This window comes from Pituophis catenifer, unplaced genomic scaffold, assembly GCF_029215685.1.
Source record: "Pituophis catenifer annectens isolate HBS135680 unplaced genomic scaffold, rPitCat1.0.hap2 SCAF_1, whole genome shotgun sequence".
Lineage (NCBI taxonomy): Eukaryota > Metazoa > Chordata > Lepidosauria > Squamata > Colubridae > Pituophis > Pituophis catenifer.
The window spans coordinates 88,729,966-88,746,297 of NW_027256881.1; the positions used below are offsets into that span (position 1 = coordinate 88,729,966).

A 16,332-nucleotide genomic window follows, 5' to 3' on the forward strand; every position below is an offset into this window, starting at 1 on the left:
AAGCTCAGATAAATTTTTGGTTTTTCTAGATCCACATAGATGTATATAACCCATTAAATGAGGGTCATTCAATGTGTTTAAACGAAAATGTGTCAAATAAAACTCTAGCTTATACATACATACATACATATACATATACATATACATATACATATACATATATATATTTGATTTATATGCCGCCCTTCTCCGGAGACTCAGGGCGGCTTACAATGCGTTAAGCAATAGCCTTCATACTTTTGTATATTTATACAAAGTCAGCCTATTGCCCCCACAAAGTGGGTCCTCATTTAACCTACCTTAGAAAGGATGGAAGGCTGAGTCAACCTTGAGCCTGGTGAAATTCGAACTTACAGTAATTGCAGACAGCTGGTGTTAATCACAATGCTTTTAGTCTGCTGAGCTACCAGGCCCATTTTTTAATTAATTAATATTCCTTAATTATTTCTGTACCACAGTAATTCTCATTTGCTGAACAGAATTGAGGTTCCTATGCTTAAGCAGTTTTAGATGGAGTCAGTATTTGGATTTTGGATTGCAAATTGAGACATTTAAAAATTTATCATTCTTTTGTAATTTCAAATAATTCTCATTGCCAATTGAATGTAATGCAAATACTGTTTGTAAGTTTGTTGGGTGGTCAGATAACTATAGATGTAATGAACGTTCATTTCAAATAAGACAGTGTTGTGGCCCATCAGCGGCCTGTGCAAATTGTAGCTGATTCTGACAACGAGGAGGCTGGTGTGGTGCTGTGCCAGCAGCCTGTGCAGCTGGCACTCAAGTCAGACAATGAGGAGGCTGAAGATGTGGTGCCAGAGGCAGGGACTCAGCCAGGGCCTTCAGAAGCTCCTTTAAGTGAAGAGGACGAAGAGGAGGAGCCTCTTCTCTATGCACGGGCACGCAGAGCTGCCAAAAGGCAGGAGTGGCTCCTCAGGAGGAGGTCTCCTCAAGAGTAAGGCTTGGGGCTAATTGGCCACTCCCTTAGCCTATTTAAGGAGGAACGCCGACTGAAGCAATTTGTAGGGAACAAATTTAGTTCACTCTCCTTCGCGTCTGGATTCTCTGCAAAATTGCTTCTGGGCTTTCTGCCAACCATAGTAAGATTGTGATTATCTTTGCTTTCTTGTAGGCTGTTAAGAAAGTTTATTAACAGCCTTTGTTTGAAAAAGACAGTTATTTTAGTAAATTAAGTTTTGTACAGACTTTGTGTGTGCTGCGTTCTTTGGGGTCCATAGCTGGGGCAAAACAGACAGCCTGTAAAATATGCACAGATTCTCTCCAGGATAATACTCTTGGGATTTGAGAAAGATCATATTAAGAGTTTTGATGATATAGTCAAGAATGTATCATGGCGGGAGTCAAAATTATATCTAATCTGCAGTATTTAGAAAGAGGAAAATAAAGAAATTACTTATTCTCTAATCTCTAATATTTGCTACTACCTTATGCACACTCCACAGCAGGGGTGCCAAACTGGCGCGGATGCGTCACACGCAGATCACCCCCACCCCAGCTCCGTAAAGGGGAAAAACATCACGCTATGTCACGTGATGGCAACGTGACGCGGCAAGTTTGACACCCGTGCTCTACAGAGAACAGATTTCATTGAACTTGACAATTTTAGCCTGCAAACAAAACCTGTCAGAGATATCATATGAAGCACTTTCCATTGCAGTATGCCTACAATATTTTAACCATTTGTAAGAATAGGAATAGGTTTTAAGTGATAGAAAATGAAGATATTCAAGCTTCTAATTTTTTTCCTCTTAAGGTTATCCATCTGTGATGTTCTGTAACCTTTGACTTGCACTAAACTCACATTAATTCACTTTTTTGTATTTCATTGTGGTTTGGACTTTGCTTAGAATAATCTGAATAAAGTTCACTATATTCTGATTTGCTCATAAGACTAACCTTCAATGTTATTTGTTTGTTTTTGGTTTAGCCCAGTATCTGAACCAAGCCAAAGGAAGAATCTAAGAACAACCCAAAGACAAACAAATCTCATGCAATTTAAGGCAGTTGTTAGTTGGATGTTGAACACTTTTTCTATTGAATTAAAGTTACTTACTCTGTGGACAATTATAATAGAAACAAGACATAACTCAGTTACCTGTATTGTTTTTATATAGCAATCGACAAGTTTCATCCTTCTATGAACAAGAGAAAGTGGGGCATATTCTTCCTATTATGACCCAGCCTTACGATTTCAGACAGTTTAAATCAACACTACCAGAATGGGAGGAGCAAATAATATTCAATGAACGTTTTAACTATTTTCTCCAAGATGCTGAAGGGAGCCCCAAAGTAATTCTGTTTTTTGAGGTAAGAAATGACTCATTTATCATTTTATCTTTTGTTCCTTCTGGCAAATACTTTCTGTATCTTTCCTCTTACGGGTAAAATGCACAATTTCAAAACTGGATTGTTTAGGAACGATGCACTTTTGGTGGTGGAAGCAGACCAGATAGTCTTAATTGCATGAAAACATTTTCGTCGGACAGTTTCTGAAATTTAAAGATGCATGTAGGCCATTTTTGCAACATCAGAGAATACAGTATTTTATTTTCAGGTCTCCTAATAACCCAATTATCTGTTTTACTGCTTAACTGAACACTTGGTTTCTAGGGAAAGAGACAAGTTTAGAATCAAAGCAAAAGTAAAGGAGAGTCATCTGGGAAGTTTCTTCGATCCATAACAACAACCTATGTCTAGTTTGTATACTACACCTTTAAAAGCATTTTGTGATGAAGCTCACATCCACTGTTTTTATGGCATCCTGAGTAAGATCTGAAATTCATCAAATACAGCAAGGCTTTAGATTGCTGTTCTGTATATATATCTCAGTTGTTTACTGTATTTGCCACAAGAGGTCTTTATCATAGGAAACTAATATGTACAAACGATTTAAGAAAAATCCAGCAAAATTAACTGATATTTTCTATGACTGTAATTACAGAAATGTAAACTGAATAAAATGTGTTTTCTACTTCTAGATCCTTGATTTTTTGAGCATGAATGATGCAAAGGCCAACTTTGATATTCAAGCTCAGGAAAGCGGCTTTCGGAAAATCTGTTGGGCATTTCTAAAGGTTTTTAATTTTTATTTTAATGGAAACATTGTACTAAAGCATTAAACAAGTCTGAGCAAAGATAAACACAAAAACTGCTTTGTGTATAGTCCAAGAGTAGACTTTGTATATAGTCAGAAAATTAGTCAAGGTATATTTCAACTAGTTTACATTCAAAAATTTTTCGATTTGCAAAATTTAGCAGATCATATATCCATCCACCCCCATTATTGAAAAGTTGGATGGAGGCTCTTCACAATTATTTCTGTTTGGATTTCTGATTAAATATGTGGTGGCTATTTATGCTTGCTTTCCTGAATTTATTCTGGTACCATTTAACGAAACACAAAACCAGCTTGTTTCTGAGTCAGTAATGATGACAGCAATACAAATGACAAAACAGACTAATTAGAAAACATTGTCAACTATCTCTTGGCTGTTTGACATCACTATGAGCCCTAATTAATGTGATAGCAATATTTTTGCACTCATCATTTTATCTCTGTGTGTTGTGTAATAGATTTTGACTTGAGTGTGTGGAGTTGTGCATGTAGTTGTGCATCTCTTCCATTCTTTAAATCAAACAAGTCTTCCCTGGGATCATACTGCAGCTGTGGAGGGCAACTGTGCCCCCAATTGGTCAAAAGAGCATCAAAAACGTGACTCTTCATCTAGGTGCTGGGTGAAAAAGAGTGAGACCCCGTCACTTAATCCATCTGTCGCACTTACCATCTTTCATTTTTTATTGATGGCTGTTGTAATTTCTTCAATTGTTTTGATCTGCCCAGATTCATTGGGAGTTGGGCCTAGTTGCCTTTTCACAGCTGCCATTTTTAGTTGCTGAAATAGAGAGAATAAATTTTCATTAGATGATAGTTTTTGCAAAATGTTTTTCTTTTGACTCAGCTATTATAGCTAAACCTATAGTTTGGACGTGGTGGCTCAGTGGCTAAGATGCTGAGCTTGTCGATCGAAAGGTCGGCAGTTCAGCAGTTCGAATCCCTAGTGCCGTGTAACAGGGTGAGCTCCCATTACTTGTCCCAGCTTCTGCCAACCTAGCAGTTCGAAAGCACGTAAAAAATGCAAGTAGAAAAATAGGGATCACCTTTGGTGAGAAGGTAATAGCATTCCGGGCACCTTTGTCGTACAGTCATGCCGGCCACATGACCACGGAGACGTCTTCGGGACAGTGCTGGCTCTTCGGCCTTGAAACAGATGAGCACCGCCCCCTAGAGTCAGAAACAACTAGCACATATGTGCAAGGGGAACCTTTACCTTTACTTTATAGTCTAGAAATTATAGTATGAGCTTGACTCCTTATATCCCTTCTGAATAAAATTTAAGAACTGTATGGTAGAAATAACTCTGGCATAGTCTGGCAGGATACATTTATCAGACTGTAGCAAAAGGATAGGAGACATTGGCATTCCATTGATTCTGGTAGGAACAATTAGATCTGGTTCAGAATCAACTAGTTGGTTCTTAATGTCTAATTTTAAGCTTTGATACCTGAATGTCTGTGGAGATTCTCAGTTATCCAGGTCATGGTTCAGTAGTGGGTTGCAAATCTCATCTCTACCGGTTCGCGCGATTTGGGGTGAACCGGTAGCAACCCACCACTGTCAAGGTGGTGGGTTGCATTCAAAAAAGAATGCAAATGACCAGCTGTCTGCAAGGAGTATAAATCCTTCCATTCCCCACCATCCAGTCAGAGCTGAAGAAGCTTCTTGGATGAGAAGTGAAACATCTTCAAAGTAAAAACAAGAAAGTCCAGTTGCCTCCTGAAAAAGTACCTTTGGGACAACCATGACCTGGATCACTGAGCATCTCTACAGACTGTTTAGGGTGGGTGGTTTTTAGGTCTCTCTCCCCAGTGTTAGTCCAGTATTTTAGCTGCAACACCACAATTGTTCATGGTTTTAGAGTGCTGTTATTTGTCCTTTCATCAATCAAATTCTTCAATGTAATGTCTGTGTTTTTGCTCCATCTTAATTATTTGGTCATTTTCAGCTTGTTGGTGCAAATGGAGTTTTGAATGTTGGTGGAAAAGTACGTCTTCAGTTGTATTCTCCTCCTCCAAGGACCAGGTCACAACTTCACATGGTGGAAATTTATGACTGGTGGGCAAAGTGTCCCAGAAACAATTACCCTTCAACATTGTATGTGACTGTAAAAGGCATTAAACTTCCCGATCACGTATGTTAACTTGAATGTCTTTAAAATCTATCTTGTGACCATGACAAAATAATGTCTTCTTCTTGGCCTTTTTATTATTAGCGGCCGAGAGAAAAATATTTCAGCTTGTGTTAAATTCTGAAACGTCTCATCTTTAATTATCCCCTTCCAGTAATCTAATATAGTTCTGTTTTATGCTATAAATAAATTAAGGAATATGCTGCCGAATAGTGAAGTAGCTATACTTTGGCAAAAATGGTAGGACATTTTCTTCTTTTTTTTTATAGAAGACTGCTAAAGCTAAGATGTATTCATCAGATTTTGCTTTAGTGAAATTGATTAACAGTAATTTTATTGCTGTCCTGTTTTGATAAACTGGATATAGCTAGTGATTTGAAGGGTATAGGTTTAGAAAGCTTCTTTATCTTATAGATTCAAAGAGATGATCCTTAGTGATTTGACTCATTGGGTATTCATACTTACACTCTTTATTTCTGCTTAGAAAGATGCCTTATGCTTCCATACAAACAGTTTCTGTTGGATTAGTAGCAGAATCCAACCTTAATACATGAACATGTGTGTTGACACAACTGCTTGCTGGTTACAGAATTTATGTTTTTGACATGTCATGCTAGCAGTATAAGTTGGTTCAGTTAGTGGCTTCGTGACATCATGTAGGTGTTAATGAACAGTCATAAAATCTGTAGCACTGATGGGAAATGAATAGTAATCTGATGAAAGGCATTTGCAAATGAACATAATCACATGCTTAGTATGATATTTTAAGGATGGAGAAATCAAGTCATATATGCATGTGTTAACTAACCCTGGATGTATTTGCTGTTTGATTTACTTAAATGAAGTTGGTTTTCATATGAATATTCTGATGTGCACTCCCTTGCTTTAAATGGTTCATTTTATTTTCTTCATACTTTTCATGTACAGAAATTTTATATTTTTTGTTTTATATTACTACATACATTGTTTTAAATTAAAACATATATTAAAATAGTTTTCATATATTTTTTCTAGGTAAACCCTTCTTTGCGATCCATGATGGCTATTCAGCAAGAATATCACAGCACATCATTCTTGGATCTACAAAATGATATATCCAAAACAATATTGAATTCTGGAACTCAGGTGAAAAAGGAAGAACCATTTAAGTGGTCAAAACTTCCTGGACAGGTAAAAACATTTTCAGATAATTGTTACACATTTTGATATTCAAACAAACAAACTATTATTATAATCTTACTTTAGTGAACTTTAGAGAAATAGGCTTGAGGTTTCTTTTCCAGCTCTTATTTGAGAAATAGTGCTGTTTATGATTAGGTGAATTGCAGATATTTTGCAGAAAAATACAACACCTGTATTATTATTAAAATATGAATAGTAGAGAAAGTTAATTTAGTAAATTTAAGAAAATAGACTGCTACTTAAAACACTAGTGATAGTCTTAATCTTTTTGTTTCTTTGAGCCTGCTGAAGTGCTGTTTCATCCCTAGAATTCTGCTTGGAAAATGAAGGGAAAGCTTTAAGCCTATGTACTTTTTCCTCCTTTTGGTATAGAGAAAACAAATGATGAAGTGCTATTGTAAAATGTAATTATTGCAAGAGTCATACGGAAGTGTCAGTGATCCCAAATTTAAAAATGCATTTCTTCAGGGCCAAGGTTGGTGTGCTGATAAATGGCTGACCGTTTTTCTGGAAAAAAACAAACACCCTATTGTTTCCCAAACTCTAATGTTCTTCAGATATGGGTGCAATTTGCAGGAAGCAACATATATAGAGAAAAGCAGTATAACTAAAAATAAATGAGACTGGATCCCATTCAAAAACATATTCTAAGTTGAGATGACCCAATTGCCTTTTCTTTGTAATATAAATGTCTTGTATAAAATAATGTAGCATGATATATAATTTGGTTCCTCATAAGAAACACGCATTAGCGCGGAGGGAAGGGGGAGAGAAGCACTGCTTTAGAGATTAAGTGCCAAATGTGAGATATATTCTTGATTTTTTAAATATATCTAATTTCACTGCCTGCAGTTTTTCATTCACTTTTTCATCTTCCCCTTATATGACCCTAGTTTAGGCATAAATATCACGATGGTATACCTCTGTTCCTCAGAAGTCTATGTCATAACCAATTTGTTATATGAAGCTATGAAATTTTTCATGTGTGTGTGTATATGTATATGTATATGTATATGTATATGTATATGTATATGTATATGTATATGTATATGTATATGTATATGTATATGTATATGTAAAGAAAGAAACAGACATTCTGTGAACTCCGGAACTAAAATAATTAAAATTTTATTCTACTAAGCTTTCGTCAGCCATCTGCTGACATCGTCAGAGTATTAAACTACCATTACAGAAATCTCTGCCTTTATATGCCATTAATCAATTTGGCCATTGCGCGTGGATTAGGCCCTTCCTATGGCTGATGAAAGCTTAGTAGAATAAAATTTTAATTATTTTAGTTCCAAAGTTCGCAGAATGTCTGTTTCTTTTTTTACAAATATACCTGGAACTCATATTTTTAGAATAGTTTGTAATATATATATATATATATATATATATATATATATATATATATATATATATATATATATATTTGTTTTCTCAGGTTTTCGCGGGTGTTTGTATGTAAGTCTTTGGTTATTCGGGTCTTCTCCCACGTAAAATTGGAAGTGTCTTGGCGACGTTTCGACAAAGTCTCATTCGTCATCTTCAGGCTGGTGTTCTCGGCTTCGTGCTTCCAGGAGCAATGCACTATATAAAGCAATATATATATATTAGGGCTGCATAATATCTTGGTTTACGTAGATAGAACCTGGCTAAAGAGAAATACACATAAAACCTACGAAAAAGAAAGAAAAACAAATATAATGTATGTGTGTGTGTGTGTGTGTGTCAGGTTTTTGCAGGTGTGTGTGTAAAAAGTTAAAATATATATAATATATATAACATTTACACACACGTGCACACACTGAAAATAATATTGTATTTAAACAAGCTTTCAAATAACGGTTCGTTTTGGATCTGCAGGTGTGTCGATTGCCAAACAAGTACCTTTTTTCCTTGAAAGCAGGAGATATGGGATGTTTCTGTATTCGTTTCTCTGAAGATGGACGGACATTAGCAGCAGGTTGCGCAGGAAGAGATGGTTATCCCGTTATTTGTAAGTGAGAGTTTCAAGACCTATTTTTATTTTAACTCACCATCTATGTATATGGTGAACTATTTGGAGGGGAAGAAATTTTTCTTCTTTTAATCCTTGAAAGTGGATTGATTGTTCAAATTTAAAGTATAACCAAATGCTAAAGGATACTTTTTAACCTTTTCTCCTCGCATGACAGATTTATTTTATTTTTTATTTTAGTGGTGTTCTCTCAGAGTAATTCAAGTGATATCAGTAAATCCTTCCACTTTCCTTTCCCCTATGTCCTAAAACATGCCCTATGTTTCAGAATTCACTATTTGTATTTCAAAATCACGTAATCTTAATATTACAATCTATCAAAATTAGGCTCATATAACTTCTGAATGAAGTTCAATAATTTAAATAAATTAAATTATTTAGAACATCAGATTAATAGATTTATAATTAACCTAATGGCTCAAATTTGTTATAAGTTCCCCAATCTTATACCATTGGAACTTGTTCAGTCTAAATTTTCAAGAGCAATTTTCCAAGTTCCTCACTGGATCTCCAAAGCTTCACTACAAATGGAATCTGGAATAGTGAGGATGGAGGCTAGAATATGGCAAGTGATATTCTTTTTTTTTTTTTTTTTGTCTGTATGTATTTTTCTTAACACTCCTGACATCGTCAATTTAGTTTTATTTATTGGCTATTTGAATAATAGTTTTTTCTTGTTCTAGTTAATGACTGCAATGAAGTTAAAGTAGCAAGATGTTAGTAGTTAAATTAGTAAGTCCTCATCCCTTCCAGAAACATAATGCTATATTCAAATGAAAATACTCACAACTGATTATGCGTTTTTTCAATAAGCCATGGTTTTCTTAATTATGGCTTTTTTTGTATGTGTGTAAGTCACAGTTGGTTAAATTGATACATCCTGGTAAACTTTAAACAAAGAGTCATAACGATGGTTGGATTTGGTACCACAATTTAAACTACCTGTATTGTGAATTTGCATGTTGTGTGAACCTCACCTGCCACGGATTGTGAGATGATTTAAATATGAAAAGTAATATAAAAGAAAACATGGATGCTGTATAGAAAGGAAATAAATGGTGAACAATAATCAGTATATAGCTATAAACAACAGAAAAGTGAAATACTGTTTTTTTTTTCTTCATCTAGATTGGTTTTATGATGCTGTGTATTGAAAACTATACTTTAAATACTCGCTATTTCACTTTCCAGCCACTAGATGGTAGTAAACAGATACCCGAGTGTTTACTTAAACTTAGGTGCCAGTAGAGCTGAATGAACACAGAAACTCTGGAATTTCTTTAGGAAAATAGATTACTTCGTTGTGATTATTACAAATACCAATTTTATTTCCTTTTATCCATATAATTATTATAACATTTATACCCCAGAGTATGCGTGGCTTTCATGTTTTAAAACATAATAAATCAGTGTCAATTAAAGTAGCTCAGTAAATTGGCATTAAGAATCATAACGTCACATTAAACTACACAGAAATCACCCACAAAATATTTTAACCCTCAAATATATGATGAAAAAGAATAATTTTTCCTGCCTTCCTAAAAGTAAGAAACGTGTTAGCCACTCTAACCTCTGATTATTGGTTTAATATTGACAAAAATAAAGTCTTTGTGACCATGTTATCTAACAATCATAATGCTTTATGTAAAGAATCCTCTTCAAATTCAAATGTTGTTTACTTGCTTCATGTATTTGCTTTAATGGCGTGTATTTTTAGATCCTTAAAAGATTCTATTGTGCTCTGTATTAGTGTATGAGATTCCTTCAGGGTGCTACCTACGGGAGTTCTATGGACATCTGAACATTGTGTATGATCTTTGTTGGTCAAAGGATAATCGGCATCTTCTTACTGCTTCCTCAGATGGCACTGCAAGGTCAGTATAACCAACTTCCTCCTGTTAAAATTGAGGTATGCAGTACACCTGAAATGAAAATTGCCCCAAATTTAAGATAATCATATACCCATCAGAAGAGGAGCTGGGGAAAAATTTTTTATAAACAGCAACAAAATACCAGCTTATCAATCATGGGTTGCCAAGTCTAGTGAAGCCAGTCCCCAGTAAATAGTATGTGCTTCAGATCAGAGGTGGGATTCACTTACCTTCCCTACCGGTTCGCAAATGTGAGCGCGCCTCTTCTGCGCATGCGCACAGCCTTCCGTGCATGAGCAGTGCTCGCACATTATGTCTGGGCAGGTGGGTGGAGCCTCCCGCAGTCACCACTACCGGTTCGCCCAAACCAGACAGGACCAGCTGAATCCCACCTCTGCTTCAGACCTGAGTATGACTACATGTATCCATCCTCTTATAAATATACTGTCTCATTGGCATCCTTCAGTCTCAAGAGACTATGGTATCGTGATCTGGAAAGAGGTCCTAAAACAGCATCTAGTGTGACTAAAAAAGCCAAATCCCTTCCACACTGAGGGCAGATACATTCTGTAAATATACTGTACATGCTTGCAAAAGGCACTCTCCCAAAGAGACAAGATGAGGACAAACAGTTACATTCATACCAAGTAAATGAATAATCATAATATGCAGAATGTTTCAAATGTAAATTCTTTTCCAACAGATTTTATAAAGCCCTGCCTTGAACAGAACTCAAAGCGCACTTTGTCAAAAGAATAGATATAGAAATTTCAATGCCACTCTTTGCTGCTGAACCCAGAACAAACTTACATTAAAGATTCTTTAAAGGATTCTTGCTTTTGTTCTCCCCCCCCCCCCCCCCCCGCATCTCTTACACAGTTATGTGTGCACATATAATCTTAGAGCTGGGGAGTTATAGAGATTGAACAAACTAAATAATAAATAAATAACTATTCCTTGTAGGTTTTATTTGTTTTTTATATTTCGTATTCAATCTCTTGCTTTATATCTCTGGCCCCATTAATAAAAGGTACATTCCTTTATTCCATTTGTTTTTTTCCCCACAGAACCAGTTTCTTTTTAAAAATAATGCAAATAATCTGTTGCTTCAAAACCTTAGTTTGTACTAAACAAGCTGATGTGATTAAATTATTTAACTTTTAAGTCAAAAACATTGAGAGGAATCAGGTGGTTTTTGATTTTATAGAATAATTAATTGAAGTATGAGTCATTATAGAGATTTGGCTAATGAGTAAACTCTTTTTTGTTACCCAGAAGTTATCCAGGTCATATATTTGTAAGTAGACTCAAAATTTTTACAGATCATTCTTAAAAATATATTAACACACAGTTTGGTGCTGAAATGGTGTATTGCAGTGGTTCTCAACCTGTGGTCCATGAACGCCTGGGGGGGGCATGATGTCATGAGGCCACAAAGAATTGAAGAAATGTTATGATTTAAATCTTGAATTAAGTCTTGGGGGTCTTTGGCCATCGTTCATGGCCACAAAAGGTATTTAAAGGGGGTCCGTGGTGAAGAAAAGGTTGGGAACCATTGGTTTATTGAATTATCTAGTAAAAAAAGAGACCAACTTTCTAAATGTTGTTTCTGTTTAGAATGTGGAAAATTGAAGCCCAGGCTACATCAGCCACCAAAGTTTTCCCACATCCTTCATTTGTCTACACTGCAAAATCCCACCCAGTAGCTGAGTACCTTGTTGTAACTGGATGTTACGATTCTGTGATTAGAGTCTGGAATGCAAAAGTAAAGGAAATTCATGGGCAGCTTTTACAAGAATTTGATGGTCACAAAAGTTTTATCAATACTTTGTGTTTTAATGCTGAAGGTAAGTTGCAGACGTCTCACACTAAAAATGCTGCTTAAAGTACCTATCTCATCTTTGTAATTACTCTGGATTTTATTACATATTATTGCTATTCTTTTAAGGAGGCTGAGAGTTAGTAATAGATTCAGAAATACCTGGGGACTTCTAGTGGAGGAAAAAAACTAATATAATAAAAAGAATTTTTATATGAAAATCTAATGAAATATGATCAAACATAGAGGAAAGATTATAATATCCGTCTTGAATCCACTAGGTGTTTATTTCATTTGCAAAAACCTGCTGAATTTACAGGGTTAAATTGTGTACACCCTCCCATCAAAGAAAAAAATCATGTTGCTGGACAACAGATTTTTTGGGATGAGATGTTGGGGTAATAGGATAGAGTATCTAAATTGAAGAATTAGTGCACAACACAAGTTATGCATGAGATCTGATAAGAGAAAACCCACATATTTGGTAGTACTGTATGTGGGAAAAAGATCTTAAGACTTTTAAATATATTTAATAAATGTATTATAAGTTGAATGGGAGCTGGCATTGTGATTTTCAGCAGATAAAATATTTTCATGTAACCTTAAGCTTCATTGACAAAAGAATAATGCCTTCCCTGCTATTGGTAATAATTCTATTTTAGGGTGCGGTTGTGTAACATCTAAATACAGTTTGGGGGCTATAGTTTCTGAAACTAATTAGCAAAATGGAAAAGTTTTGAAAGATACTTGATGAAAGATGATGAAAGATACTTGACTAGATACACTTTGCATAAACTATTATGCAGTATAATTACTGTATATGAATAATTTGAATGTCAGAATTCTTTTATCACATTAAGCAAACTAACTATTGTTTTCTAGGATTTCACATGTTTTCTGGAGATGGCACAGGGTTAATAATTATCTGGAATACTTTTGTTAAAGAAAATTCTCAGTCACCAATTCAGCACTGGGGCATTGATAAGGTATACAGAAAAAATCAGCAAGTTTTAAAATCTTGTGCATAATTGATAAGGTTGTAGAATGTATATTTTAAAGTTTCACAATTAGATTTCTGACTATATTCAACATGATTTGCTTTTGGTAGTATTAGTTGCTGTATGATATTTAATAAAATATTTCTGAATAAGTTAATATCATTAATACTCTGATACATATAAATCTTCTAGAAGCTTTAACTGTACATATTTTTATCTCATATACATGTCCAATAATCTCTTTCTGCTCCATGCTTTCTTAATGTTATTAGTATTCAGTTGAATTGAATTTGCATTTGAGCACTAATAAAAAGGGAGTAAAGCATGATGATTTGGGAATAACAAATCCTTTTTTTAATAAAAACTTGAATTATTTTAGAAAACTACAATAAAAACAGAAACAAATCAGTTTAGGTAACAGTAATTACTTGCTGCTTAATTTTCTGCCCCGGCTAGAATAGAATAGAATAGAATAGAATAGAATAGAATAGAATAGAATAGAATAGAATAGAATAGAATAGAATAGAATAGAATAGAATTCTTTATTGGCCAAGTGTGATTGGACACACAAGGAATTTGTCTTGGTGCATATGCTCTCGGAGTACATAAAATGTACATATGATGATGATAATAATAATAATTATTCCTGATATCTACATGGACAACATTATCTGGCCAGCTTCTGTGTCTACAGCTGGATTACAAATCAGGTTTCCTTGCTCATACCCCAACATCTTAACCATTAGACAAAACTAGCTCCCATATTATAACACTGCCTATTTACATAAGAACAATATGACAGTGACAGTGATAGTGATAGTGATAGTGATAGAACCTAAAATCCATTTGTAATCACTGATACTTAAGTACTTAACTGCATTCATTTTGACTTTCATTCATTTTGCTAAGGTGTTTGAAATATTTATTACAGCACAAGCTGTATTCCATCCAGCAATTCAAAACAATTTACACAGATCTCCTCTCCTCTCCTTAGACAATAACCATGTTGGTAACTTGACTGGTCTGAAATTACAAGCAATGTGTGTATTTCTTTGCACAAATTATGTGTGTGGTATTCTCCACTGCAAGATAGTAATGACCATTTATTAATTGCCTTTAAGTGCTATCAATCAATAATTGTCCCAGGGTCTAATTTATCCAGTGATATCTATTACCTCTAAGCTTATGAATTCTAGGCAGTTTACAGATACTAAGATAGGAATGAGGGTGCATTTTTTAAAACTTCAGTAGCAACAGTTTAACAATTAATAGGAGATAATGAGAGGTAAAGGTTATTAATGCCTAATTGTAATCACACCTGGATCAGAAGTTGTGTAACTCTAAATGCAAATCTCTCTGAAACAGTAGCAGGAGAGAATTTTTTCATTCATCTCTTGCTTATGGATGTTTCAAATGCTTCTGATAAGACAATGGATTCCTTGGCCACTTGGTCTAACCTAATAAGACTGATCCTCTGTTGTCTTTTTTATATATATAATAATATCAGTATTCTATAGAGTTACTGAGAATCGGGCAACATATATTATTATATTATGGTGGGTTGCACAGTCAGCCACATGTTCAGACTTATATCAATAGAAGAAAATATTTGTAACTCAAGGTTGAACTACGAGGCCCTTGGTGATCTCTGAGCTTGGTTATTTTATTGCAGATGTTTCAATACTCAAGTAACACCATCAGTGTTTAGACTTTATTAGGCATTTTTATCCACCTACCGAGTCCTTCCCAAGGACTTGGGATAGGCAGATATTGTTGTTTTTATTTGTATTGTTATTATATTGTAAACATGCTCTCAACAGTTCTGTGTTTTGTATTGGGGTTGTTTTGGCAGGAAATAAATGATGGTGACATTAAAGGAACAGCAATAAATTATTTGGAGGTACATCCAAATGGAAGGCGTTTACTTATCCACACCAAGGATAGTACTGTAAGAATTATGGATCTTCGAATGTAAGTATTTCAGAGTTTTCTGTTTTATACTATTTAAACAATACTACAGGACAGTTTCAGGCATTTCTAAAAATTGGCATCTTATTTCTTCTAGATATCTTAACATATCTTGGTCTTAACGCTCTTGAAGGCATAAAGTATCCAATTAAATGAGCCATTCTAAATTGTCCTTCCCTTCCCACCCCCACTTGTGACATAATGGAACAGTTCAGTAGCTTCATTGAATTTGGGCGTGATGCTAGCAAGGATGTGAACTGAAAGGCACCATCCCTACCAGTGAAAGAGGAGGGTGAGAGAGTGCTAAGGATAGTAATGGGGCTTAACACAACTGAAGAAAGCCAACCTACGTAGGAGAAGGAACATCAAATTACAATATGGAAGAGGGAATGGCAAATTAATTCCATATTTTCAAGAAAGATACATAGAGCTGACTAAATGTTTGGACAAATTTGGGTGACAAATAATAAGATGCGATGAATTTGTACAAATTTATAAAGTGAGTTGAATTGTAAGAGGTTCTAAATATAACATTAAGGATATCTGTAGTACTAATAATGAGTGATTGGAATTCAAAATTAGAAAAACAGGAACATGGAATCATAGGAACATTGGATTAGATAAATACAACAATATGAGAGACAGGTTTTCCAAAGAAAATTCTTTATTTATTGCCAACAGCTGCTTCAAGCAATATAAAGGCAGATTTTTCACATTTAAACTTGAAATAAGAAATACATTACTGCTGATTTTTCCTCTAAAATGTTAATGTTGCATTTTTGGCATATTCAGCCATAAGGCACCAATGCCCGCTTTACTATTTGTAATTGCTCTAGACGTCTTGGATAGCAAGATCCCCCCCCAAAAAAACCCACCCCCCCCCCAGAAAATCAAGATCAAAATTACTATTAAGAATTATGCAACCACAAAGCTCCATGTGGCAGTTGATGAAAGTAACTAAAGATTTTGATTGCTTTTTCAGATACAGAATAAATGAAAACAAAGATAATAGCAAAGCACTTCTGAGGAAGAATAATTTATATGGGGGGGGAGCTATAAGATAATAAAAGACCCAGAATTTGTGGCATATGGAACCCATCTTTACAAAACATCTCCAGTTCACATCTGAAGAAGTTCTGTTAGAATTAATAGCACTTCATGGTCTATAGTGAATAGATTTTCTCACTCATTTAATAATTTATTAGAC

The 16,332-nt window shown here is 34.9% G+C and overlaps 1 protein-coding gene across 1 annotated transcript in view; it reads left to right on the top strand.

Moving 5' to 3' along the window:
- AHI1 (Abelson helper integration site 1) overlaps positions 1–16,332 on the top strand; it is a 78,530-nt gene that overhangs the window by 7,466 nt on the left and 54,732 nt on the right. The window contains exons 7-15 of the mRNA XM_070932699.1: positions 2,136–2,328; positions 3,000–3,095; positions 5,085–5,270; positions 6,282–6,437; positions 8,316–8,448; positions 10,220–10,343; positions 11,958–12,187; positions 13,042–13,145; positions 15,010–15,128. Of these exons, the coding sequence (XP_070788800.1) occupies positions 2,136–2,328; positions 3,000–3,095; positions 5,085–5,270; positions 6,282–6,437; positions 8,316–8,448; positions 10,220–10,343; positions 11,958–12,187; positions 13,042–13,145; positions 15,010–15,128 (1,341 nt within the window). The remainder of the gene's footprint in view (positions 1–2,135; positions 2,329–2,999; positions 3,096–5,084; positions 5,271–6,281; positions 6,438–8,315; positions 8,449–10,219; positions 10,344–11,957; positions 12,188–13,041; positions 13,146–15,009; positions 15,129–16,332) is intronic.